General features: G+C 42.1%; 1 protein-coding gene across 4 annotated transcripts in view; it reads left to right on the plus strand.

The window, feature by feature from the left end:
- The window catches only part of TTBK1 (tau tubulin kinase 1), a 113,668-nt gene that overhangs the window by 62,593 nt on the left and 26,326 nt on the right, over positions 1 to 24,749 (plus strand). For all 4 annotated transcript variants that reach the window (XM_077925518.1, XM_028724859.2, XM_028724860.2 and 1 more), the window contains 6 exons: positions 2,418 to 2,510; positions 2,620 to 2,745; positions 4,335 to 4,489; positions 6,176 to 6,395; positions 9,531 to 9,706; positions 12,979 to 13,537. In XM_077925518.1, the coding sequence (XP_077781644.1) occupies positions 2,418 to 2,510; positions 2,620 to 2,745; positions 4,335 to 4,489; positions 6,176 to 6,395; positions 9,531 to 9,706; positions 12,979 to 13,537 (1,329 nt within the window). The remainder of the gene's footprint in view (positions 1 to 2,417; positions 2,511 to 2,619; positions 2,746 to 4,334; positions 4,490 to 6,175; positions 6,396 to 9,530; positions 9,707 to 12,978; positions 13,538 to 24,749) is intronic.

A 24,749-nucleotide genomic window follows, 5' to 3' on the forward strand; every position in this document is an offset into this window, starting at 1 on the left:
CTGTGCTACATTTGCACTCAATAAGCTACCCACTGAAAGATGTAAAAGAGATGATATTTCGTACTAAAGACCGTACTTCTGCACAGAGTGAAATGATGTTCACATCTCTGCTCAGCAATTTCATCTTCCCTTTTGCTCAGAGCAATAATATCTTAGTTGCTCTGCAATGCCCCCAATTTATACTTTATCTTTTGATGGGCATGAGGAGAGGAAGTCATCCTTCATCTATGAAGTGGAAAATCCTGAAGGAAGACAATTGTTTCAAGCAATGTGTCTGAATCTATGTTATAAGAAGTAGTTCTGACATTGTGACATCACCTGTTTGTGGAACAGGGGAAGAGAGATTCAGAAATACAGAACATTGTTATTATTAGTGGTGCTTTAGTCTGCATTATATTTCTAAAATGCCTTTTAACTCTAAGGTTCACAGGGTAATATACAGTACGGCACTAAAGATAGTATAGAGTTCACCTTCATAGTGATTGCTGCTCAGAAGGGATAGTTAGCCCATAGACTGCATCCAACCTTGCAAGATCTTTTCTCTGTGGCCAAAGACTTCCAAAATTTGTCATTGAACAAGATTAAATTGCTTTTAGTTTATTTTTGAAATGACGGCTGCTATGGTCCAGGGGTGAATGGACTTATTCAGCCTGAGGGCTTCAGTCCTTTCTATGCAGCCTTCTAGGGGCCACATGCCAGTGATGGATTAGACCACAGACAATAGTGGGCAGTTCAATAAATGTAAAAGTTAACTTTGTATTGTAGGCTAGTTTCTACACACTCATATACTCTGTTCTATAAAAGTCATTATTGGAGTTTTAGGACATTTCTGAGCCATCTGTGTGTGACGCAAGAGGTGTGGCCTGGGGGAAAGCCCCCTGGGCCAGATAGAGAGGACGGAGGGACAGATTTGGGTACAGGACCTGGTATTCCCACCCCCATTGTAAGCATTCCATACACACCATGTTTAAAAACACTTACCATGGTTGTTGGCCTCTTTGCATGTGACATTAGCATGCTAGGATCATGCTAAGGCATGCACCTAGCATGCTAATGGCATGCTAATACATAGTAAGTGTCAAAAATATTAGAGCACATGGGAGATGCATACCTAGAAAAATATTTTACTGGTCAATCCACCTCCACAATTTCTGACAGTTTGTCATCTACTAATCCTTTCCTGTAGCATACAGCTTTTGGTGTCTTTTAGGGCAAACGATTGGGTCCAGCCTGCAGGTAGACCACATGCTAAACTACAAGGCAATGTGGAAATAGGTAGAGAGGACTTAATGAAATCCATAAATCTCACCCTTCAACTCTTCCCAATTTTAGTCATATCATGTGGCCTTCAAAAAAAACAACAACAACCCTCTTTGGCCTCAACCTCTTTGGGCCTCTGTAATTCAAATTTTGCTGAAGCCTCTTGTAAAGAGGTTCCATGATTGATATACAGGAATTCCTCAACAGACAACGCAATGTAGAAAAAGTTCCTCAGAGACAGAAGGTTCTCTAGATCTTTAACCTTGTGAGAGCCTGCTCTTTTTTTTAATATTATTTTTTATTAATTTCTTTTTTAACACAATATTTCAGCATACCAATAACAAAACAAATAAATTCTTTGCTCTACTGAGCTCGTGACTTCCCTCCATCCCTTCAACCGGTTTTTAATTTTCAAATCTTTGTGTTGTACTTTATATCCTCTACTTCAGACCTTTATATCCTTATGATCAACTCTGTCTCAATGGTCTATAAAGTTTTGAGAGTTACAGTTTCTTTGTTGCAGAATTTTTATCAATCCCACTAGTGTCTTCACATTTTTACAATAATTATTCATATACCCAATAAATTTACTCCAATCTCTTTGAAACTTTTGGTCGTCTTGGTTCCGGATCCTGCCTGTCAGCTTGGCCAGTTCCGCAAAGTCCATAATCTTTGTCTGCCACGCCTCAATCATTGGTAGTTCCTGCAATTTCCATCTTTGGGCTAATAAAGTTCTTGTTCCTGTTCTGGCATACATAAATAGTCTTTGGTCTATAGTTAAAATTTCTTCTCCCATCAAACCCAGCAAAAAAGCCTCAGGTTTTTTTGGGAAGGTATATCTAAAGATCTTTTTTAGTTCATTGTAGACCAATTCCCAAAATACTTTTACTTTATCACATTCCCACCACATACTGTATGATAAAAATCTCAGTCTTTCTCTCCACACTTCCAACATAGTTTGTTCCTCATCCTATACATTTTGGCCAGTTTCACCGGTGTTAAATACCACCTATACATCATTTTCATTACATTCTGTGAGCCTGCTCTTAATTGTATGTTCAGTGGATTTGTCATCAACTGGATCATAGGGCAGCAGTCACCTGCTCTGTTGAAGACACTATCAGCAGCTTGATTTTTGTACTTTCATTTTTCTCCAGGAGATGGGTCGACATGATGACCTGTGGTCCCTTTTTTACATGCTGGTGGAGTTTGCAGTTGGTCAGCTTCCGTGGCGCAAGATAAAAGATAAGGTAGAGAACTCAGTCAGTGACTGAATAAGGCCCTCCATTTTCTTGGTCATTTTATCTGCCTGAAGTTTCATGTAGTGTAATGTTGTGTGATGGTATTTTTTCTTTGCAGGAGCAAGTTGGTATGATTAAAGAGAAATACGAACATCGAATGCTGCTAAAACATATGCCTTCCGAGTTCCACCTTTTTCTGGATCACATTGCAAATCTGGATTACTTTACTAAACCAGATTATCAGGTAAAAACCTCTGAGACCTATAATAACAGAGAGGTGTGTCCTTTTCATATTTAAACCAATAAAATGGTATTTCCCAAATGTGTTGGGAATGTTGTTTGTGTGGGAAGAGCTAGTTGGAATGCTTTGGAGATCCCTAATTGTCCATTGACAATTTCCCATGCCTTCAAAATATGATCAAAATGGAAGCAGCATATTTGTCCCTTCCCAAGATTGCAGTTATTCCGAAACTGTAGATTATATCCATTTGTTTTGTTTCAAAGGAGTATTAAGTCCTACGATAATACTTTTCAAGATGGTATCCAGCCATCCCCACAAACAGCTAATTAGGATGATTCAAATCCAGTTCGTTTGCTAAAACATGATTTGAGGAATGTACAAATGGATTAATAGAATGACTTACGGTATATTTTATGAGTTGTGTGTGCAACACCTTTGATGGTAACAAATGAATTCTTACACCGATATATCTAGACTGTTTTTCACTATCTATCATAGGTGTGGGGAACTTTTGGCCCTCCAGAAGTTGATCAACTATAGCTCAGCATTGTAACCATTGCCCCGTGCTTTCTGGGACTGATTGGAGCTGTAGTTCAGCGACATCTGGAGGGCCAAATGTCCCATCCACCCCCGTCTATGATGTATAGAAAAGAAAATGCTTGCGCACATTAGCCAATGGCTTAAAGGGCTTTCTCCCAGGATATTCAAATGCTGAAATGGATTGAGTTCCCTGCTATAGCTGGTCCCTGTGATCTGAAATCAGATTCTGAAATTACTCTAAGATTATTTTTCATACTCATGACTAAGGCACTATTATATGGATTAGTGGACTGACCTCCCATTGTGCAGCGACTGTGCAGCAGCTAGATAACAGAACACATGGGACATTTGCAAGTTGTTGTAGATTTTATTATAAGCAGCAAATAATACCACAGATTATGCCCAATTGTATACTTACCACAGATTATGCCCAATTGTATACTTACCAAGTATGCAATTAGGCTTTGCTGTTGTTGTCACTTGGGGATTCTTTGTGACTGGGAGCACGCCTCCCTTCCTCTCTTGTTGATTTTCTCCATTCAGAGCACCCTGCAATCCAAGCTTAAGATAAGAATCTTAGGGATGTCGGTGCAAGCTGCATTGTCTGCTTGGCTCACAGTAGTACAAATGCAGAACCTTTAAGCAGGAGATGTTTCCTCTCAGACGTGCCCTGAGATGGCTTGCTTTAACCAGGGTTGACAGTATTTGGTGAAAGTTACATAAGACGGTTACCCCTGACAGTTGTTATATATTGTTCTACACCAGATGAAAATCGGAAAACGCATAGGGAAATTCTTTTAAAAGATTATTTGAGGAGAGGCCATAGCTCAGTGGTAGAACACCTGTTCTACGTACAGAATGCTCCATCTCAAGTTCAGTCCCTGACAACGTCAGGTAAAAGGATCCGAACCCCTAGATTTCTGCTGCCCGTCAGAGTAGACAGTACTGGACTAGTTGAAGAAAAAGTCTAGTATAAGGTTGCTTTCTATGTCCCTGTTCTTTCTGACTGTGGATGAACATATGAACCTTATTATAATTTGCTTTTCTTCTAGCTCATCATGACCGTGTTTGAAAACAGCATGAAAGAAAGAGGTATTACTGAGAACGAGGCCTTTGACTGGGAAAAAGCCGGTACGGATATTTTATTATCTACAAGCACCTCTACTCCACCTCAGCAGAACACAAGGCAGACAGCAGCTATGTTTGGGTGAGTGACACATTCACAGCCCTTGGTGTTGTCAATATTTGCAGAATCTTACAAGAGGAATCAGTCATTCTTCAGGGACATTATTTTTTAATATATATCCTATATACTGTTCGTTTTACAATGGCAAGAATTCCCAGAAGATAGATTTTGGTTACAGTTCTGATAATGTCATGAATGTACGTGAATATCATGTAATCCATTCATTTAAACAGTGTGATCTTGGACTGTCTCCTCCCACATCACAATATAGCCACTAGATGAGGAGATTTCGAGTACATGCACTCCTGTGGCATTTGGTGACATCATGTTCTGCCTAGGTTGCTGTATCCCATAAAGGTAGACTGTTGCAACATGCTCAGTGTGATAGTACCTCATCCAGGATAGTGGTTGCTCTCTGGTGGGGTCTTTGTGGCACTGCCTCAGTACTACAGTGGTACCTCGGGTTACAGATGCTTCAGGTTACAGACACTTCAGGTTACAGACTCCGCTAACCCAGAAATAGTACCTCAGGTTAAGAACTTTGCTTCAGGTTAAGAATGGACCTCCAGAACTAATTAAGTTCTTAACCCGAGGTACCACTGTATACTGTTTCTGAAGCCAGTAAAAGAAGGCAGATGGAGAAAGCCTAGCTAGGGAAAACCCCACCTGCCTTCCAGGCCAAACCTTGGGCTCTTGCCACCTCCATTCTTCAGCACTGTTCATGCCCTTCTGTAAGAAGAAAGCACTTTTTCAAATGGGCTGTAGAAGGCACATTCAGGCCTACACAATTTGGGAGCTTGTGTGACATTACAAGGCTTAGGACCTCAATACCTTAAGGATCACTGCTCCCCATACGAACTGACCTGGACCCTGTGCTTGACATCCAAGCCCTTCTCTATGTTCCCCCTCCCCGAGAGGTTTGGCGGGTGCCAACATGAGAACGGGCCTTTTTTGTGGTCGCTCCTCATCTGTGAAATGCTCTCCCCAGAGATGCTCACCTGGCATCATCATTACATGACTTTAGGCACCAGGCAAAAACATTCCTCTTTACCCAGGCCTTCATCCATTAAATAATCTATGGCCTGTTAAAGGGGGGGGCTGTTATTATGATTATTTATGATTATTATTATATTTATTACTAATGCTTTGTTTTATGTTTTTATTATGCTCTGTAAAATATGTTTTTGGGACGCGGGTGGCGCTGTGGGTTAAAGCCTCAGCGCCTAGGGCTTGCCGATCGAAAGGTCGGCGGTTCGAATCCCTGCGGCGGGGTGTGCTCCTGACGCTTGGTCCCAGCGCCTGCCAACCTAGCAGTTCGAAAGCACCCCCAGGTGCAAGTAGATAAATAGGGACCGCTTACTAGCGGGAAGGTAAACGGTGTTCCGTGTGCTGCGCTGGCTCGCCAGATGCAGCTTGTCACGCTGGCCACGTGACCCGGAAGTGTCTGCGGACAGCGCTGGCTCCCGGCCTATAGAGTGAGATGGGCGCACAACCCTAGAGTCTGTCAAGACTGGCCCGTACGGGCAGGGGTACCTTTACCTTTACCTTTAAAATATGTTTTTAATGTTGTATTCTGAGATCTTTTGATAAAGGACAGTATATAAATCAAAGTGATGGTGATGGTGATAATAATAATAATAAAAAACAGAAAGCTGACTGCGCTATCAGGACCTTTTCAGCTGATGCTGTTGCTTGTCTCCCCTTTAGTGTGGTTAATGTTACTCCAGTTCCTGGAGATTTACTTCGTGAGAACACGGAGGATGTTTTGCAAGGCGAGCACCTGAGCGACCAGGAAAATGCTCCCCCAATCTTGCCTGGCCGGCCAGTGGAAAGCTTAGGCCAGGCTCCAAACACTGCCTTCAATGAAGGAGAGGTTTGGGAAGAGACGGACGTGAACCGCAACAAGCTCAGGATCAGCATCAGCAAAGTAAAGTCCTTTGATCCTTTTGAATGGGCACTGTTTCTTTTTCCTGCTGGTTTCTGTTAAGAACTGAGAACTTCACGTTATTCACAGTCACAAATATAGCATTGCAAATGAAAAGAGAATGATAAAAGAGCCTTACAGAAACTGACTGAGTACGGAGGAGTATCGGGCTTCAAGTTAAATAAAGAAAAATCTAAATTATTAACGAAAAATATGGGGATAAAGGAAGAGGAAAAATTGGAAAGGGTAACAGGCCTTAAAATCACCACGAAAGCTAAGTATTTGGGGATCTGGATTACAAATAAAAATACCAATTTGTACAAAGATAATTATGTGAAGATCTGGAAGGAAATAGAAGGATATTTAAATAAATGGAGAAAAATTGAAGTTGTTTTTATGGGGTAGGATATCCTTGATAAAAATGTCAATTCTCCCAAAAATGCTCTTTCTTTTCCAGACGATCCCAATAATTATTGGGACAAAATGTTTTAAAGGCTGGCAAAGGGATATTTCCAATTTTATTTGGCAGAGTAAGAAGCCAAGAATAAGGTTCAAAGTATTGATGGAGCCTAGAGAAAGGGGCGGGTTTGCGGTCCCAGACCTCAAGCTGTATTTTGAGGCCGCATGCATGACGTGGCTGAAAGATCGGATGTTACAGACATCCTAGACCTGGAGGGCTGGGACAAAGTTTTTGGGTGGCATGGCTACCTGGGTCATGATAAAATAAAAGCACATAGAGGCTTTACTAATCATTTGGTGAGAAAGGCTCTATTTGAAGTTTGGGAAAGAAAGAAAACAATAGTAACAGCCAAAACTCCCTGGTGGCTGTCACCTATAGAGTCATCAGCCATGCATAGAAATAATATGAAAGACAGTTGGCTAACATATAGGGAACTCGTAGAAGAGATAAAGGATTGCCTGACAGTAAAGAAGTTTGAAGAATTAAAAGAGAGGGGGGTGAATTGGTTAGAATATTTCCAATTAAAAACAATATTTGAGAAGGATAATAAACTTAAGGGGTTTAATAAATAAATCTCGGTATGGAAGAAGGAAATCTTATACAACAACCAACAGACTCTCTCAAAAATATATAAATTGTTACAAAATGGGAAAATAGAAAAGGGGGAAAAGGTGACACAATTAAAAAATAGGAACAAGATCTGGGCCACTCAATTGAATATAATGAATGGGAAAGACTATGGACAAAAAAATATAAATTTCACGGCATGTTACCTAATAAGAGAGAACTATATGAAAATGCATCATAGGTGGTACCTGGCACCAAAAAGGCTGGCAAAAATGAATAAAACCTATAATAATAAGTGCTGGAGATGTAAGAAACAAAAAGGAACCTTCTACTATATGTGGTGGACATGCCCCGAAATTGGGAAATTTTGGAGCATGATCAACGAAGAAATAAAGAAAATACTAAGAATATCATATAGTAAAAGGCCAGAGGCATTCCTTTTAGGAATTTTAAATGACGATATTCCAAAAGACAAAACTACATTTTTCTTATACGCGATGTCTGCAGCAAGAATCCTGGTGGCTAAGTATTGGAAAAGGAATCAGTTACCCACTAGGGGAGAATGGTTATGTAAGCTTTCAGAATATTTAGAATTAGCCAAATTGACAGATATAAGGCAAAAACAAAAAAGTGAAGTGAAAAAAGAATGGGAGTGCCTAAATGAATACCTTAAAAGCCAAGGTTCGAGGACAGAAATCTGGCTGAGTCTGGAATAACCTTGTGAAGTGAAAGGATAAGAAAGAGTGATATATATCTAGATGTTAGGATAGAGATGATAAGGAAAACATGAAGATACAATGAGAGGTAAAGGAGGTGCTGTGGGATTGGTGGAAGTCAATGTTTGTTTTCCTTTTTAGTGTTCATATTATTAAATTGTAAGATTTGAATTTGTTTTTTATATGCTTGTTTTTGTGTTTTGTGTATTGTTATTTTTGGGGTTTTTTTGTTGTGTGGAAAATACTAATAAAATTTACTATTTAAAAAGAAAAGAAAAGTGAATGATAGAATTGTTGTATTGTAGAGGCCTTTTAAAGGCTTTTTGCAAGAAGCAGAGCACCACATTTTGAATTTGTAGATTCATCCAAAGGAAGTGGTTCTTCTTGCCTGACATGTAAACATCATATTTCTTGGCATTTCTTTGAGACATTTCCATATCAAAAATAGGTACATAGGCCAGATTTATACCTATGCTTTCAACCATGATTAAGGACACCATGTTACAACAAATATTTATTTACATTGTCCTCCCTGTCCATTAGCCTTCCAGTTTCACTCAGATTCCTTTCATTTATCTATTTATTGCCTTCATGAGTTTTGCAGCTGTGAAAAGATTTGAAATTAATGAGTGAAGTGCGTTGGGTTTTGGTAAAAATCAATGATACAGGAGCTTGAGAGACACTGGTATTTTATCTAATAAAGCTCTAATTACGAATACTGCTCTACCTACTTGGAATCCAGCTTTCTGGGTGCTGCTTTTCTTCCTGTAAATCAAAAGATGGCGGCCCACAGAAGAGATACCATCAACAAAATGCTGAACTAAAGTTGCCACTTAATTTTGCTGTATGTACTCACACGGGGATCATAATGTCAAAGGAGATACTCCTGGTAGATCACAGTTATTACCTCTGAGCAGCCTGCATTGGAAAGTGGAAGTAACTGCTGCAATCCTTCATGACTGCCTTCTCTTATGCCGTTTACTTGAATAGACAATGCAAGAGGAACCTAAGGAAAATAACATATGAACCAGCTCTGAGACATGTGAGAGCATGTGCCCTCTAATCTAGTCATTCTCTGCATTGTGCACAAAGAGGGTGCTGGGGATTGTCATGTTCCTGTTCCACCACCATGAATATTTTGTGAATATTTGAACAGGGCTAAAGTTAGGAAGAATCCATCATAAACTTCCAATTCTGCCTTGGTGCTCAGTGTCAGCTTCATAATTCCTTTGAATTGTGACTACTCTTCATAAAAAAAGGGGCAGTCAAGACAGTATAAACATGATTGTATTGCCCTGAGTCTTCCAAATGATGCTTCTGAGATTGGCATCACGTTCACTACAGTGCCTTAGCTGGATCTGTAATGTTGTTTTGGGGGTTTGCTATCTTTTGCAGACACAATGTTTGGCAGAAGAAGATCAGAAAAGTGGTGTGTGCCCAAGCTCCCCAGTGCGAGCTGCACCAGATTCCCCTACTACTCAAGGGCGTTCTCTGAGATACCGTCGTGTGAACAGCCCTGAGTCTGAGCGCCTCTCCACTGCTGATGGGAAAGGAGATCAGCACGAGCGAAGGTTTGTTTATTGTCCACATGGACTTTTTATTATTTACTTATTTAGAAAATTTATATACCACTGAACATTTTTTACAGAAATTTATAAAATCAAAATACAAGTAAAATACAAATAAGTACTGTATTTTTCACACCATAGGACACACCGGACAATAGGACACACCTTGTTTTAGAGGGGGGAAAACAAGAAAAAAAAAATCTCCCCCTCTCTGCCCAGCGCCCCTTCAGCAAAGCGGCAGGAGGCGTTGCGCAGAGAGGGGGAGAATTTCCCCCTTTTGTTTCCCCCTCTAAAACAAGTTGCCTTCAGGCGGCTACCTTGGAAGCCTGGAGAGGGGTCGGTGCGCACCGACCCCTCTCCTCTCCAGGCTACAGGTTCCTTTCGACCTGCTCCTTGGGGCTGGCGGGGGGAAGCCCACCACCAGCCCCAAAGAGCAGGTTGGGGAGAAGCGGAAAGGCGCGCAGCGGAGAGGCTGCTGCCATAGTCGCCCATCACCTCTCCAGCTGGGAGAGGGTCGCGGGGCTACGGCTTCATTAGCCCCCCGCGCGCTGTCCGGCTGGAGAGGTGACGCGCGGCTATAGAGGCTCCTGCCACAGCCGCGCGTCACCTCTCCAGCCGGGAGAGGGCCGCGGAGGGCTTCTTTAGCTCCACGCGCGCTCTCCCGGTTGGAGAGGTGATGCGCGGCTATAGCAGCTCCTGCCAGCTGGGAGAGGGTCGCGGGGCTATGGCTTCTTCGCTCCATAGGACGCACACACATTTCCCCTTCATTTTTGAAGGGGGAAAAGTGCGTCCTATAGAGCGAAAAATACAGTACATTAAATGTCATTTTTATTTCTTAGTACAGAAAGTATTGATCTGATGTGTAGAGATCTTTCCTATTCCTGATTAGTTCAAGAGGGTTCTAGAAAGTTTCTTCTCTGTGTGAAATAATGTTTATTTCTATGTGAGAGAAACTGGAAGAATCCTTTCCTTTCACAAGAAATAAATCCTAGCCTTTTGTTGCTAGTCCTGAAAAGCACTAGCAGAAAAACACAGTCACCAGATGCTTTTCTTCCAGTGCAAAAGTTGGCGCCAAAAACCTCTCTGGAGATTTGCTGTTACACATTATATAGTGTCTTTATTACACAGAACATCATTAAAAACCTATCATTTAAAACATCAAGTCAGCAACTGAACAGGATAAAACTTTCAAGGATCCAGATAGGCCTGGGTAGAAAACTGAGGTTTTAGGAGATGTCTGAAGTCTTTACAGTTTAAGCTTAATAGGGTTTTATTTAAAATAACGGAAAGTTTGTTTGTGAAAGACAATGAGTTCCCATTTCCAAGCACCATTTTGGATCCCTTTCATCCAAAATGAATGAATGCTTGGATTTACAGAGCTTACCCATTGTGGGTAGTATCCGCTGTAATACTTTCCTAATAGAATTGTTTATTGCATGCTAAAGATTATTCTGCTGTTTTATGGTGAAGGTGACTTATGATGGCACAACATCTCAGGAACACTCTGCTGTATTCAGATACTAATGGAAAAGGGCAGCACAATTCATTTTTATTCAAGAAAAATAACCATATTATTGGTGTTTAAATATGTTCTGCCTTAAGAGTAATGAGAGCTTTCCCAATATCAGAGAGGTCTAGAAATCCAGTTCGGATGAGGATTCTAGAAACCAAGAGGACATGTAATATGGTTACAATCAGTTAATAAGAGGATAGGGGAATTTTCCATTATTTTATTTAGGCTCTGGGGTTACTTTTAGTTTTATCACTAGCGTGCCATCTATTTCCCCTGTTGGTGGATCTGTTTTGGGCAACTCTTTCTCCTGGAAAGGCTTGATAATTACTGATAAAATACAGCATAATATTTACTGCACGGTATGCAGTCACAGCAGGGATAACTCAAATCCAGATTGTAGATTTATAAAAAGGTTATGAACTCGACGAAGTCATCATTTTGCACTTACTTTTTTCACTTTCAAAATATTAATACAATTGGTTCTGAGTGAAGTTTGAGAACTTTCAATGATAGGTTTTAACAGAATGAAAAAGTAGTTCATGAGATTAACACAAGATTATTAAATTTTAAAACAATCTTTATTGGTTTTTAAATAAATACAAATACGATAGCCATTAAACACTTATCCAGCTGTACATCTAAGGGTGCTCGTTTTATCCATTGTCTTTAGATATACACTTACACAATCAATGTTCAAACATCACACAAGGTTTCTTTTGGTTGTCTGAAAGTTCTGCTTTTAGGCGATTATATGAAAACATGGGCAAGAAAAGCAAGTAGCTGCCTTGTTGTGCAAAGCTGTTTGTAGGGATGGGAAGCAATATGTTCACATACCTTAAACTTCCGTTTATGTATGTTCAGAATGAACCACTCACTTTTTTAAAAATTCAGGACCGTGATCTGGGACAACATGTAGTTTCTGGAACTAAGCTCAGGTGAGCCTCTTGTTCAATTTCAGTCCTGCATTCAGCTAGTAGTGTGATGCCCCTTTACTGGGGAGTATCTGTAGCAGGACAGGGGCAGTTGTATTTGGGTACTAGCAGCTAAAATCCTCCCAGGTCTGTAACAAGACCCAGGAGTGAAGATTTTGCGCGGAGCATTCTGCAGATATTTCGGAAGGAGAGGAACATGTGGAAATATGCAAAGCAATGGGACTTCAGTTTTTAGGAGACCTTGAATACTTGGTAAATAGCAGATCTTGCCATGTGATTCGTGAAAGGTGCATTCAGATGATTTGCTATTAAAAATTATATAGTGTCTTTATTGCACAAGAACTTGTGCGTATCAATATTACACTTCAGTAAACCTTTAGTCTTAAATCTTGAGCTGAATTCTAGCGGAATTCAGAGTGTTGGTGCTTTAAAGCCCTAAACGGCCTCAGCCCACAATACCTGAAGGAGGTCTCTACCTCCATCGCTCAGCCTGGAACTGAGGTCCTCCTCTGAGGGCCTTCAGGTGGTTCCCTCACTGCGAGAAGTGAAGTTACAGGGAACCAGGCAGAGGGCCTTCTGGGCAGTGACACCCTCCCTGTGGAACGCCCTCCTATCAGATGTCAAGGAGATAAAGAACTACACAACTTTTAGAAGACACCTGAAGGCAGCCCTGAATTGGGAAGTTTTTAATGTTTGACGTTTTACTATGTTTTTATTTGTACTGTAAGCTGCCCAGATGGGTGGGGTATTATTATTATTATTATTATTATTATTATTATTACTATTATTATTATTATTGCTGCCCCTTAGGCTTTTTGTCTTATTTTCAGGTCACGAGTGGATTTGCCCTGTTCTCCTTCACGGCTTGTATGCTCTTCCCAGCCAGCACAGATGCTGTCCATTGACACCGGACAGGTAGACAGGCAAGCAAGTGGCAGGATGGATGTGTCTGCTTCTGTGGAGCATGAAGCCCTCAGCAATGCTTTCCGATCGGTACCCCTGGCTGAGGAGGAGGACTTTGACAGCAAAGAGTGGGTTATAATTGATAAGGAAACAGAACTGAAGGACTTCCACCCTGGTGCTGAACCAAGCACATCTGGAACAACAGATGAAGAGCCCGAGGAGCTGAGGCCTATTGAAGAGGGTGACGAGAGAAGGCGACTGGGGGCAGAATTGGCAGTGAGGCCGAAAATTCATGATGGGAGAACCCGGGGTATGCAGCCTGTGGCTGAGGAGGACAGTTCCCACAGACATGAAGGGCATTGTCAATCAGTCTCTGACAGCAAACATGAACAGCAACCAGGAAGCCCCACACAGTCCCCCTTATATTCAGCACCAGCTATCCGACAGCGGAGACGAGAATCTGAGCCTACTGGTCCTGAGAGACAGGTAAGACATTCAAAATAAGCACCGTTCATCCTTTTTTTGCTTTAGTTCCCATTTCGATTGTATAAAGTTGTTGCCTCTAGGAAAACGTCCCCACCCCCAATCTGTCACAGAGAATGCAAGTCTGATTCTTACTCTGCTCTACCAGATTCCAGAGGTATGTTTTCAATATAAGTATTATTATGGCACCAGCATCAAGAATATTTAATTAAGGCCATTACGCTGGTCTCCGACCGTAATAAATTATCATCATCATCAGTTAAGACCACCGTTGAAAGTGGGATGACATGAACCCTCCTCGATGCAAAAAAGTGTCAAAACATAGATGTTCAGTGGATTTCCCATTAGGTTCCTGTATGCCCTTTCTGCCCCTCTGAAATCCCCCACTTCCACCCCTGTGCTCCTCGTTCTGTGTTTCCATTCCTTTCTGTGCTGTGAAGAGAAGAGACATAGGTAGGCAGGCAGACATGTGCACATGTGAGTTTGAAGTCCAAACCACAGTGTGTAGTGCCTAGAGTGTCATTCCAGAGGAAGCAACACTACTCTAGTAACTGCACTCTGTGGTTGGTGGTCCAAGCTCACATGTGCTCCATACTGACTGCTTACCTGTGTCTTTTCACTTCCACCTCTTGGTGGCAGCTTGAACAGGGACAGGGTGAAGATATGAGAAGTGCTGGGGGGGGGGTATGAGAGTACAGAGGGTGCTGTATGTTGGAGGCCACATTGAGTGAAGCTGCGGGATGCTCTTAGCCCATGGACACAGCTTGTTCAGCTCGGCTGTAGGATGAGGCAGATTTGTAAGGATTTTGCTGGGCCACAGCAGAGCTCACTGAAAACAGTTTCAGCTAAGTGGCTAAGATATATGGGTGGGAATTCGTTCCATCATTTCATGGTATTAGAATTGGAGGGTGCACTTTAATGCTTTTCTGGGCAGGTAGTACTATAGTTGAAAACAAATGGTAAGTGGGGCTCTGTAAACATGATCCCTGGGGCAGATCTTCAGCAGCCTCTTGCTGGCAGCTTGGGTGTGGGGAAGGTTGCTGGCTGTGAGTCTGGAGGCTTGGTTTCTCCTCTAGCTGTTTCCTCCCCAGAGATTGGGCATCTAGTGTTACTGGACCATGCCAGTCCTTCCTGGCTGTCCCTTCCTCAGCTAGGTCAGTGCCCATGTCCAGCAACTGTGTCTTCTTCTATTCATGATCCATGTCCAGGTTCATCAGGGGAAGAAACATAGTAGGTTATCATAATAACTTTTGTTAGGTTAAATGTGGGGGAGAAATAGCAATTCAGTTTTCTTTCAGTGCTGGAGTTTCCCCCAAATATTACTGCCATTCAGAATGTTTATGCCATAAAGTGATAGAAAGTTAAAGGAACTTCCTATAGCACCTTTGGGTAAGCTAAAGAAAATGAGTTATTACTAAAATAATGTACGCAAAGCACTTTTAGCACTCTAAAGTGCTATATAAATGCTAAGCGTTATAGGGAAAATGTTATCTAGTAGACACCAGAGAGACGAACATGGTAAATGACTCCCAGTTATCCTGCTGAAATGAACTAAAATGCCATACTTCTTCACCAGGCTCCCAAATATACCTGCTTGTGTTTCCTTTGTTCCCAATTACACCTTTCTAGCTGTTTCCTTAAAATATTATTTATCCAATAGCTAGGTTGTTCCATGAATCAAGCCATTTCTGCATTTGGTTGAATAATCTATGTTTTCTAACTCATTGCTTAAGTTCATAGCTGTGTAAAAAAAACAAAAAACAAAACTAGAGCTCTAAACATTAATAATTGAATTAATGTGTTGTGAAGTTACACAAATAACTCTTAATACATAGATCTTGAGGGGAACAAATGTGTGGATATTGGGGCAGTGGTTGAACGGAGAAAAGAAAAGGCTGCTTGTATTCTGAAAGTGTCCAAAGGAAAGAAATCCTGCACTTGAATCTTCATTATGGTGCAGGACAAAGGAAGCCAATAATAGGCAGGACTAAAGTTGAGAAGATGCTATTTGTGCAACATTTTGACTATCCTGGGTGTACACACACACACACACACACACACACACACACACACAGGCATTTTGAGACTTGAATCTTGCTCACTGTAGATCTCACTAAAGAAAGTTCTAGCTGCTTCAGGCTTGTGATTTTGAGAGATGTTCCTCTGTAATTTGATACCAATAACATGAACTAGACCGGTTACATAGGATTCTTGTGAGTTCCTAAAATCCTTTAATCCCGTCATATAGATGATGAGCAAAGGCTTATCCTCTGTGAGAAAATAGTGTCTCTAAATATGTCATGAGGCATTCCTATGTTGCTTTTTAAAGTCAATTCTGTCCCTTTAATTAATTAAACTGCCCAGGGATCAATTTTGTTAAAGAGTGGTCTACAGATCTTTTAATTAACAAATACAATGAAGACTTGTTTGCTAGTTCCAGCCACTGGATCACAAGAACACAATGCTTTTAAGCTACTGGCCAGATTTCCCTTTTCAGTGGTTTCAATTATTCTTTGAAAAATGCTGAAATACTGATTTTGTGGCAGCCAAACATTCCCTATTTTTCCCTTGCATCTTCCTAGTATTATTATTAATGTCACCAATTTGCAAGTACCTTTTAAATGACTTTTAAAAAGGTAGGATTTTAAGGGGGAGAGACCATGAGAGGGAAATATTCAGCTTTGGTAAGGAATATAAGAACTTTTTTAAAAAAATAATGTCTTTTTTGTGGCAAATATCCCCTTTGGGGGCAAGGTGTTCGAGAAGATGACGACAGCCTAGTTTCAGGCAAGCTTGAAGGAAACTGATTTTTTGGTCACATTTCAGTCCGGTTCCAGGTCTCGTCATGGCACTGAAACTGCTTTGGTTGCCCTGCTTGGTTACATTTGTTGGGAGACAATTGGGGTGAATGTCACTCTGCTCATTCTCCTTGACCTCCCTATGGCTTTTAAAATCTTTGGCCATGATATCCTTGTAGAGAGCTCTCCAGACTGGGGTTGGGAAACACTGCATTACAGTGGAGCCATTTTGAGAAAGTAGCTATGGCACCATGGGAGTTCTGTGGCATCCTGCAGGGTTACATCTTGCCCCCCCCCCCCCCATGCTATTTAATACCTTTTGAAGCTGCTGTGAGATGTCTTCAGGAGATTTGGAGAAAGGTGCCATCAACGTGCAGATGATGCATAGCTCCATCTTCTCCATTCCCTCTGAATCAGATGATGCGGTTCAAGTGTTAGACCAGTGTTTGGAAGCAGTAATGGATTTGATGTAGGCCAATAAATTGAAGCTGAATCCTGGTAAGACAGAGGTGTTAACAGGGTTCTGAGTCATGTTGAAAAGGTGGGGAGGTGGCCTGTTCTGGATGGGGTTGCAGTTCTGCAACTTGTAGATACTCCTGGATCCAACCTTGGCACTGAAGTGGCTAGGACTGCCTATTTCCAGCTGTGACCCCTTTGGGACAGAAATGACTTGGGCACTGTACTCTATGTTCCGGTAACTTCCAGATTGGATTATTGTAGCACACTCTTTGTGGGGTGCTCTTAAAGACACACTGGCAATTTCAACTGGTCCAAAGTGCAGCAGTCAGATTATTGGCTTGGGTTCCCATTTAGAATTAACTCCTGATCTAAAGCAGCTGTACTGATTGCCAGTTCACTTGTAGGCACAAGGCAGGGTGCTTAAATTAGTGCCCAAATCCCTAAATGACTTCGGTCCCAAATATCTGAAAGAGAGCTCCTTTCCTACAGAGTGCCTTGGGTGTTAAGATCAGCAGAGGAGGCCCTCTTGTTAGTTGCATCGCCACCCTTGGGTGTGGTGGCCTGGAGGTGAGGACACAATTCCCTAAACTGTGGAATTCCCTCCCCACGGAACTGGATCTGGCACCTTCACTGTATTACTTTTGTCATATGCTGAAGACACACCTCTTTTACCTGGCCTTTGAAGCCTGAGTTACTGTAGGAGGTCATGAAAGCTTTGATCCTTAGGAGTGTACACCAGATTAAACTTCATTCTACCCATGTGTAGTCAGTTGATGAATATTCCTGCTTCTGCCAGATATAGTCTCTCTTGGCTCAGTGCAGGACTTGGATCCAGATACTACTGCAAGATGAGACCAGAGGCAATGAACAGTGAACACCCTTCAGGAGATGTTTACTGCAAAGGGAGAAGAGAACTCCACAAATAAATAATTGCAGGCCCGCAGCAGCAGTACCAGAAAGTTATGGTGGAGTTAGAGGCACCTCTGTCTTCATGAAGTACCCACATAATCCCATGATGGCAGTGTGATGTGGCAAATCCAGGTTTCAGCACATTTTTAGATGTTTGGGTGACTGGCTGCCCTTTATCTGGATTTACCTTGGTATAATCCATGGGGGTATTCAGATGCTGGATAAGTTTGAATCTCTCTATCAGTGTTCAAACTTTTGCAATAGATCAGGGGGGGATGTTTCATCCATGCTTTCATCCAAAGAATCGTTGCAAACCCACTGGCTTTCACATGTAAAGCTAAGACATGGTATGTTTTAACCACGGTTTTTGAACAAGCCAGGTTTAGTTTCACAGATGAGCAAATTAACAACAGCTTTTTTTTAACCTAAAGTTGGTTTCATTTTCTAACTGTTCTTCCTTCATGCTCTGTAGCTGGGCAACTGACTGGGGGCAGGTGCCAACACAAATCAGAATTAAGCTGGCATACGGATATAACAAGAAGCCACGCTTGAAGCAAGCTGAGATTCTTAAGCCAACTTAGAACCATGGTTTCATACTCTGATTAGTTGGCTGGGGTGGCTTTGGATGTGTAAACAAAATCAATGCTAAGTTAAACAAACCATGCATGGCTTTGTATTACCTGCAAACCATGCCATTGTCTTACGGAGATGGATGTTTGCTAGTGGTCTACAGGACTTCCAAGTGCCCTCTAGTACTTTTTATTTATTGTAGACCATTTTAATCACACAGTTAATTGCCTGTGTAAGATGTTGGCACTATGCAGTATGTTTATAGCTAGCTGTGCATCCATATAGACACCCGCATAAGTCTGCCTCTCTTAAAATTTCAGAATTAATCTTGTTTATAGCATAAACAAGCAGCAATACAAGCTTGTGGGATATCTTCAGGAGAAGAAAAGGCTAAGGGATAAACCCATCACATCAGATGGTTGGATGGCGTCTTGTACGCCTCCTTCTAGCAACTCCTGCAGCCAAGCTGGTGCCAGACGTATTGTTCTACTTTTCTTTGGACCACATCAGCGAGACCAAGAAGAGGGTCTTGTTGTCTGGGCAGCCCAGGATCTCCATACACACTGCCCAGGGTTGCACCCTGGGGAGGTCACTTTGGTGCTGCTAATGCAGTGGTTTGGCTTCACCCTTGGAGGTGCACTCCATTGTCTCTCAAGTCAGATGGGTGCCAACAACAAGATCCTAAGCATGCTGATTCAAAATGAGTTCTGCTGTGTTTAGGGTACAGCTTTCCTATAATTCCCAATCTCTACTAAAATTCAGTCATGATAAAAATCAGGTCAAAATGTAGGAAAAGTCAGTGTCTGATTATTAGTCTTTTAGTGATGAACAGTGTACAACTTCTCTATTGAGTTATTGGCCTGAGGATGTTTGTCCTGTTTAGGGTTATAAGTACCAAATGTTCAAAAATCAAAAGGCAGTCTGAACTTAATTTATTTAAGGCATTTATATTGTGCTTCCCCCCATCCAGAGTATTTTTATTGAAACTTTTTAAAGATACGTAGGCTATATAACATATTCGTGAACTTTTTGTCACATCAAAGGAAAGTACTGGGGAAGCATATATTTTTCTTCCTGAAAATGGGTGTGGTGGGGGGAGGGGAAGAAAGTAAATATGAATAGAAGCATGGGTTCAATCAGTTTCTGCAAATTTATGTTATTTTTTTTTCAGGCAGGCCTCACAAATTACAGTATAGTTACAACAATAAGCACCAGTTTCTAAAAATTACAATAAATGGGAAAGAAAGAACAAGTTATAATTGCTTATCCTCTCACCTCAGGACAATATGGTCCCTCAAAAGCCCCTGTGGTGGCAGTTAGGTTAGGGAGGGACCATCTCATAATAAGATCTTGGAAGGCTACAATCTTCCTATCTTTCATAGTGAAATATAATATGAGGTCTCCTTAGTCAGCTTGCAGTCTACAGAACTCCTTTTCTGTGACTTGCCATCCTGCCTGGCTGTTGCAACATGAAGATTAGTGGCACCCAATGGTTTGAAGGCAGCTGATGCAATTATTTACTAGACGCCAGAGCCAACAAATTAGCTGCCTGTGTTAGTTCAGGACAATATGTGAAATCCAGCCCTGCCTCTAAGTCCTTGTTGCCTGCCGAGGGTTGCCAAGTCACAATGCTACAGGGACGGCTTCAGCTACGACTGGCAGGATTTCCTTTCTGTGCAGCTCTTTTTAAAAAAGTGTGCCAACCCTGCCAGTGAGCAATTCCCAATGATCTATTTGTTGAGCATTTGTCCTGATTCCTTTGCAATGAGTTAGACAAAGTTGACTCTTTAATGAGCGTTCATTATGATTTGTTTGTTGGGAGGTTAGGTGACATTGCATCAAAGCAAGTGTGGTCCTACACTTTCCAGTTTATCTTCCTTACCACAAAAAAACCAGTGTTTTGGAGAAAGCTGGTTTGATGCGCAAAACCTCCCAGTCAGCTATAATTGTGCAACCCGAATTCACTGGTATGTGACTGAATCCCACCAGGAAAAAGCAACAGTCTGAAAGTGCCGAATGTTTCAGTTCCAGGCAAGTAGCACTGTGTTCCCCTTGCTGCTGGCCCACATTCCTCAACTCTCCAGATCTCTCTTCTTGGGCCAGTTCATTTCTATTATTAGTGCAAACACAGCCCTTCTTGTAAATTCATAGAGTAGTGGGCTATCAATGGCTACTAGCCTTGATGGCTGTGCTCTACCTCCACAGATGGAGGCAGCAATACTTCCAAATACCAGTTGCTGGAAACTACAGAAGGGGAGAGGCTCTTGTGCTCAAGTTCTGCTTTGCTGATTTCCTAAAGGCACCTGTGAGAACAGAATGCTGGACTAGATTGGCCATCCAGCAAGATGTTCTTATGCCCCATAGGCCCTATGTACATTTTTTACCCCAATGCCCTCTTTTTTCCTTGGCTCCATTTTTCCTCATCCCCTTGTCTTCTCTACTGGTGGTTTCCTTGGGCACCTTGTTTTGTGCCCGCTAACTATTTTGACCACTTCCTTTAGCCACAATTGCACCCCAGTCCTCTCCATCATAGCCCACACCCCCTCCAGATTTTAAACACACCACAAGCTCATTCTGACATTGTTTCAGCCGTCTAAGTTGAGAAGTCATTCCCTTTGAAGCGGCTTCTCCTGTGAGACCAAGATGTCTTTGTGTTCATCTTGCCAGGACTTCACCTCTCTTTCTTTCTCTCCTCTCCAAGTCTCAGAAATGTGGCATTCCAAAGTAAATAACAGAACAGCCATATTGGGAAAATATGAAAAGAATGGACAATGTTCTCTTGAACCTATACTGTATGTTGCTCAATATTCTTTCCAAAGCAACGTAGTCAAGTTGTGGCCTCTCTGAGAATATTAATATTAGTCAGTATGACAAGACTCTTGCACTTAAAAGGCATCACTTGTTCCCCCTGCAAGGGGGTCTCTTACTGCTCAAGATTCAAATTTCTTGTAACTTTTTGATGTGATGCATTTTTTTGTTTGAAACCACAGGTGTTCTGAGCAAAGCAATCTATATGGGTAGACACCATTCAATAAAACAGAGACTATTTAGTGATGCAGTGAGGATTAATATTTTGGGGCAAAGTTTTGAGGAAGGTATGATGCTTAATCATAGTCAATTTAGTCATTGACCACCTCAATGTATAAAGTTTGTATAAAGATTGTATAAAGTTTTTGGTGACAAATGTTGCAGACAGTAGGGACATTTGCCTTGTGGAAAAGAAGAGTAAGGGGTGGCTTGTAATGATAAAGTAAAGAGGAGCAACAGTTATTTGTTTATTGAGGGTGGAAGGTATTGAATTTAAGTTGGCTTATAGCAAAAATCTACTCTAGGAATAGCAGGGCACTAGTACAAGATTCCTGAAGGGAGGCCGCAAAGTCTTTGGAGAGATTTTTTAAAGGGAAAACTGGGCCAACCGTTCCTCCAGAAAGCAGTTAGATCTGGCTAATCTTCCTCCCAAAACAAATTCAGTCTTGTGAATTCTGTACAGCTGTGTGGCTGTGAGCAGATGGGAGAAGAAGAGCACTTGATTCATTGGCCAAAGCAAGGGGATGAGTCTTTGAGCACAGCACACTGCAGAAAACCCATCTAATTGCCTATGCACTATGCAGTTTGCAAGTTTCTTTCCTTCCCATTGATGGAATTGAAGACGAGGGTTATCACAAATAGCTAATTCACAATTGCTGATTTCAAGCAATGCAGTAGCACAACATTATTGTATGTTGTGTTTTTCCTGAATGTTCAGTTTGTCCTCATATTGATCTACTTGGCCCATCTGTGGGTAGGAGATAGGGAAGGGAAATGAGTAAGTTGGGGATTTCTACAATATATGTATGTTTGTGTGAGCATTTGCGTAAAGGAGAGTGAAGAGGAGGAATAAATTGCCTAATAAGTGAGGAAAGAAAGGTATGGTGGGCAGGTCCCTTCAGGGGTGACACCCAACTCCCTTTTCTTGACCTTCCAAGGCACCAGTAAAACTTGCAGCAGGTTTGTTGTGTATGCATGCTAGACAGGGGCCCCTTTAGCTCTTGCTGTGCCCACTGCTGTGAAGCTCACAGCATGTAGGTGTGGAGTTGCCAATCAAGATGAATTAGGAAAACCTTGAAGCAGCCTATTTGATAGGTTGAAAGACTGCATTTCGCTGTTGCAAGATGTCTGTATTACCCTTCATTAACACTTCATTTAAAAATGCTTAATTAGATCACTCCATGCTGTAACAAGTGCAATACACTAAAACGTATCCAAACTGCCAATTAACCAATCTCTGAGTTGGCGGGAGGGAACGTTGAGAGAGGGAGTGACAGAAAGGTGAGGAAGGGAGGTTTCATTTCCTAACCTTAATGGAAGTTCAGGCCTGCTCCCCTTCTGTGAAGGTTTAAAGGTAGGGCATAACTGTAACTCCTGCCCCGACATCGTATGATGTTTTGAAGATGTAGCCCATTAAAAGCTTTAAATCAGGACTGGTGGCTTGCACGTAAAAGGCCTCTCCAAGTAACAATGTGGTGTTAGCCTAGTAAGGGTGAACCCCGAGGCTGTAATTAAAGCCCTGCAAAGCCAGAGGGTTTGCTGCCCGCCAGTGAAGATTTCTACAGCATGCGCAGCACAAGCCAGGGGCGAGTCAAGTCTTTGCCTGACACCTTTTCCTCCACTCTTCTTGGTCTTTTGCAGTTGGAGGAGGACAGGCATTCTCAGCACTCCCTCCCGAGGTACAGCCCCCTCAGAAGACTGGCGTCCTCCGTTTTCTCCTCCTCAACCCTGGAGACAGAACAGTACCCTCACCTTGGCGGCACTTTCATACAGCGCAGCCGTTCGGCGGAGAGCAGCCCCGTGCGCATGCCCCACCGCAGGCACATGCCCCTCACAGCAGGAAACCACAGACTCATGCCTTCTGTCCTCCGCATTTCCAGATCCCAGCTCCAGCAGGTGTGGGCCCGCTTCACACACAAAACATAGCCTGTACCGGGGGAAGCAGCAGCCTTTGTAATGCAATAATAGAGCCCACCTGCCCAGTGTGTCACCATTTAATGCAATACTGAATCCCAGACAACTTTGGCCTCAAAGGTACTGTAAACTTCCAAGTCCCCTGCGAGAGAAACAAAACACAGAGACTCAGAACACCCACCTCTCTCATTCTCCAGCTTGCTGGGCCCGAGGCTGCGTCACGACTCAAGATGAGAATACAAATAGTATGGACATGTAACGCATTAAGAGGTTTACAGTATCAGGGCTCTGTGGCGGTGGCCTCCAGCAGTGGGGTGACGAGCGTAGGGCTGTCTCAGCAAACAGACAGGAGACAGGGGAGGGGCACTGCAGGTATCAGAGAGAGCTGTCTTCCCAGTCAGATAAAATCTGTACCAAATTCTTGATCTGTGATTTGTGCTTCCCCTCAGATTTCACTCAGCCCTTGATTCAGGTGAACACGCATGAGAAGTTTGGGTCAAGAGCTCAGGAGCTGAGAGGGATGTACACTGACATATTTGCAAATCACCCTGACAGCCAAAATCACAGTACTTTTATTGCAGCTTGTGAGAGGCATACAGACTGCAGCCCTTGCACCCCTGTGGTTTTGTCTTCACTCTGTGACTATTTTTGTCACTTAACTCTGCGTAGATCCGCCTGCACTTATTCTTTTCCAACTCTATCTGCCAGGCATGACAGTATAGCAACAATTTTTATCTTAACCCATCTATTGATTGCTATAAAGGCTTCCTGGCTTCAGAAACAAGGAGGCTAGCTTCTTGCCTCTGGCCTGGCTTTGTGCATTTCTGAGGAGAAACAGATTTCAAGCTAGTGTATAAGAAGGAACTGACCAACTTAAACCAATTCTAATTGTTTTTAACTTGAAAAGTGACAAAAATACTCATTTTTATTTCAATCATCCAGCTTCTCTTGGTGGAGAAGACAAAGTCTCATCAGCCAAAATCTATTCGGGCAGTATGAAAAAGCAAGATTTTGGTTGCGAGAGCCACCCCTTGCTTTTAGCTGGTTAGGTTAGATTATTCAGAGCCAGAGAAGAGGTGTCTTTAAATCTCAAATGTGACTTAAAATTGTCAGTTAGCCTCCAACCACCCTGCCTACCCCACTGCAAGGTGTGAACCTCTTTGATGTGCACAGTTAGACTTGATAAAATCTCCCTTTGTCCTAAGCGAAAGTTTTGTTTAGCATTAACTGGATATCATCCTGACCTAAACTGGGATACCATGAACCAGCTAGATCCAGGTCTCTTGAACAGTGTAGGAGCTGAGTGATGCTGAGGTGCTTAGAGCAGATTCACCGAAGAACAAAACATAAGACTTAAAGAAACTTGGTCCAAGGTTGAAGAACCAGAATACTGAAGGTTCTGGTGTAGTAGTTGGTTTTGTGCTATAGAGCTTCTTGGGGCTTAATAGCATGGTTTTTTTTTATTATTATGGGGGTGTTTTAAAGATAATTAAGGCTTGCCCCACAGAGATGCCAGCTTGGAATGGTCAACACACTGG

Source organism: Podarcis muralis, chromosome 3 (assembly GCF_964188315.1).
Source record: "Podarcis muralis chromosome 3, rPodMur119.hap1.1, whole genome shotgun sequence".
NCBI lineage: Eukaryota > Metazoa > Chordata > Lepidosauria > Squamata > Lacertidae > Podarcis > Podarcis muralis.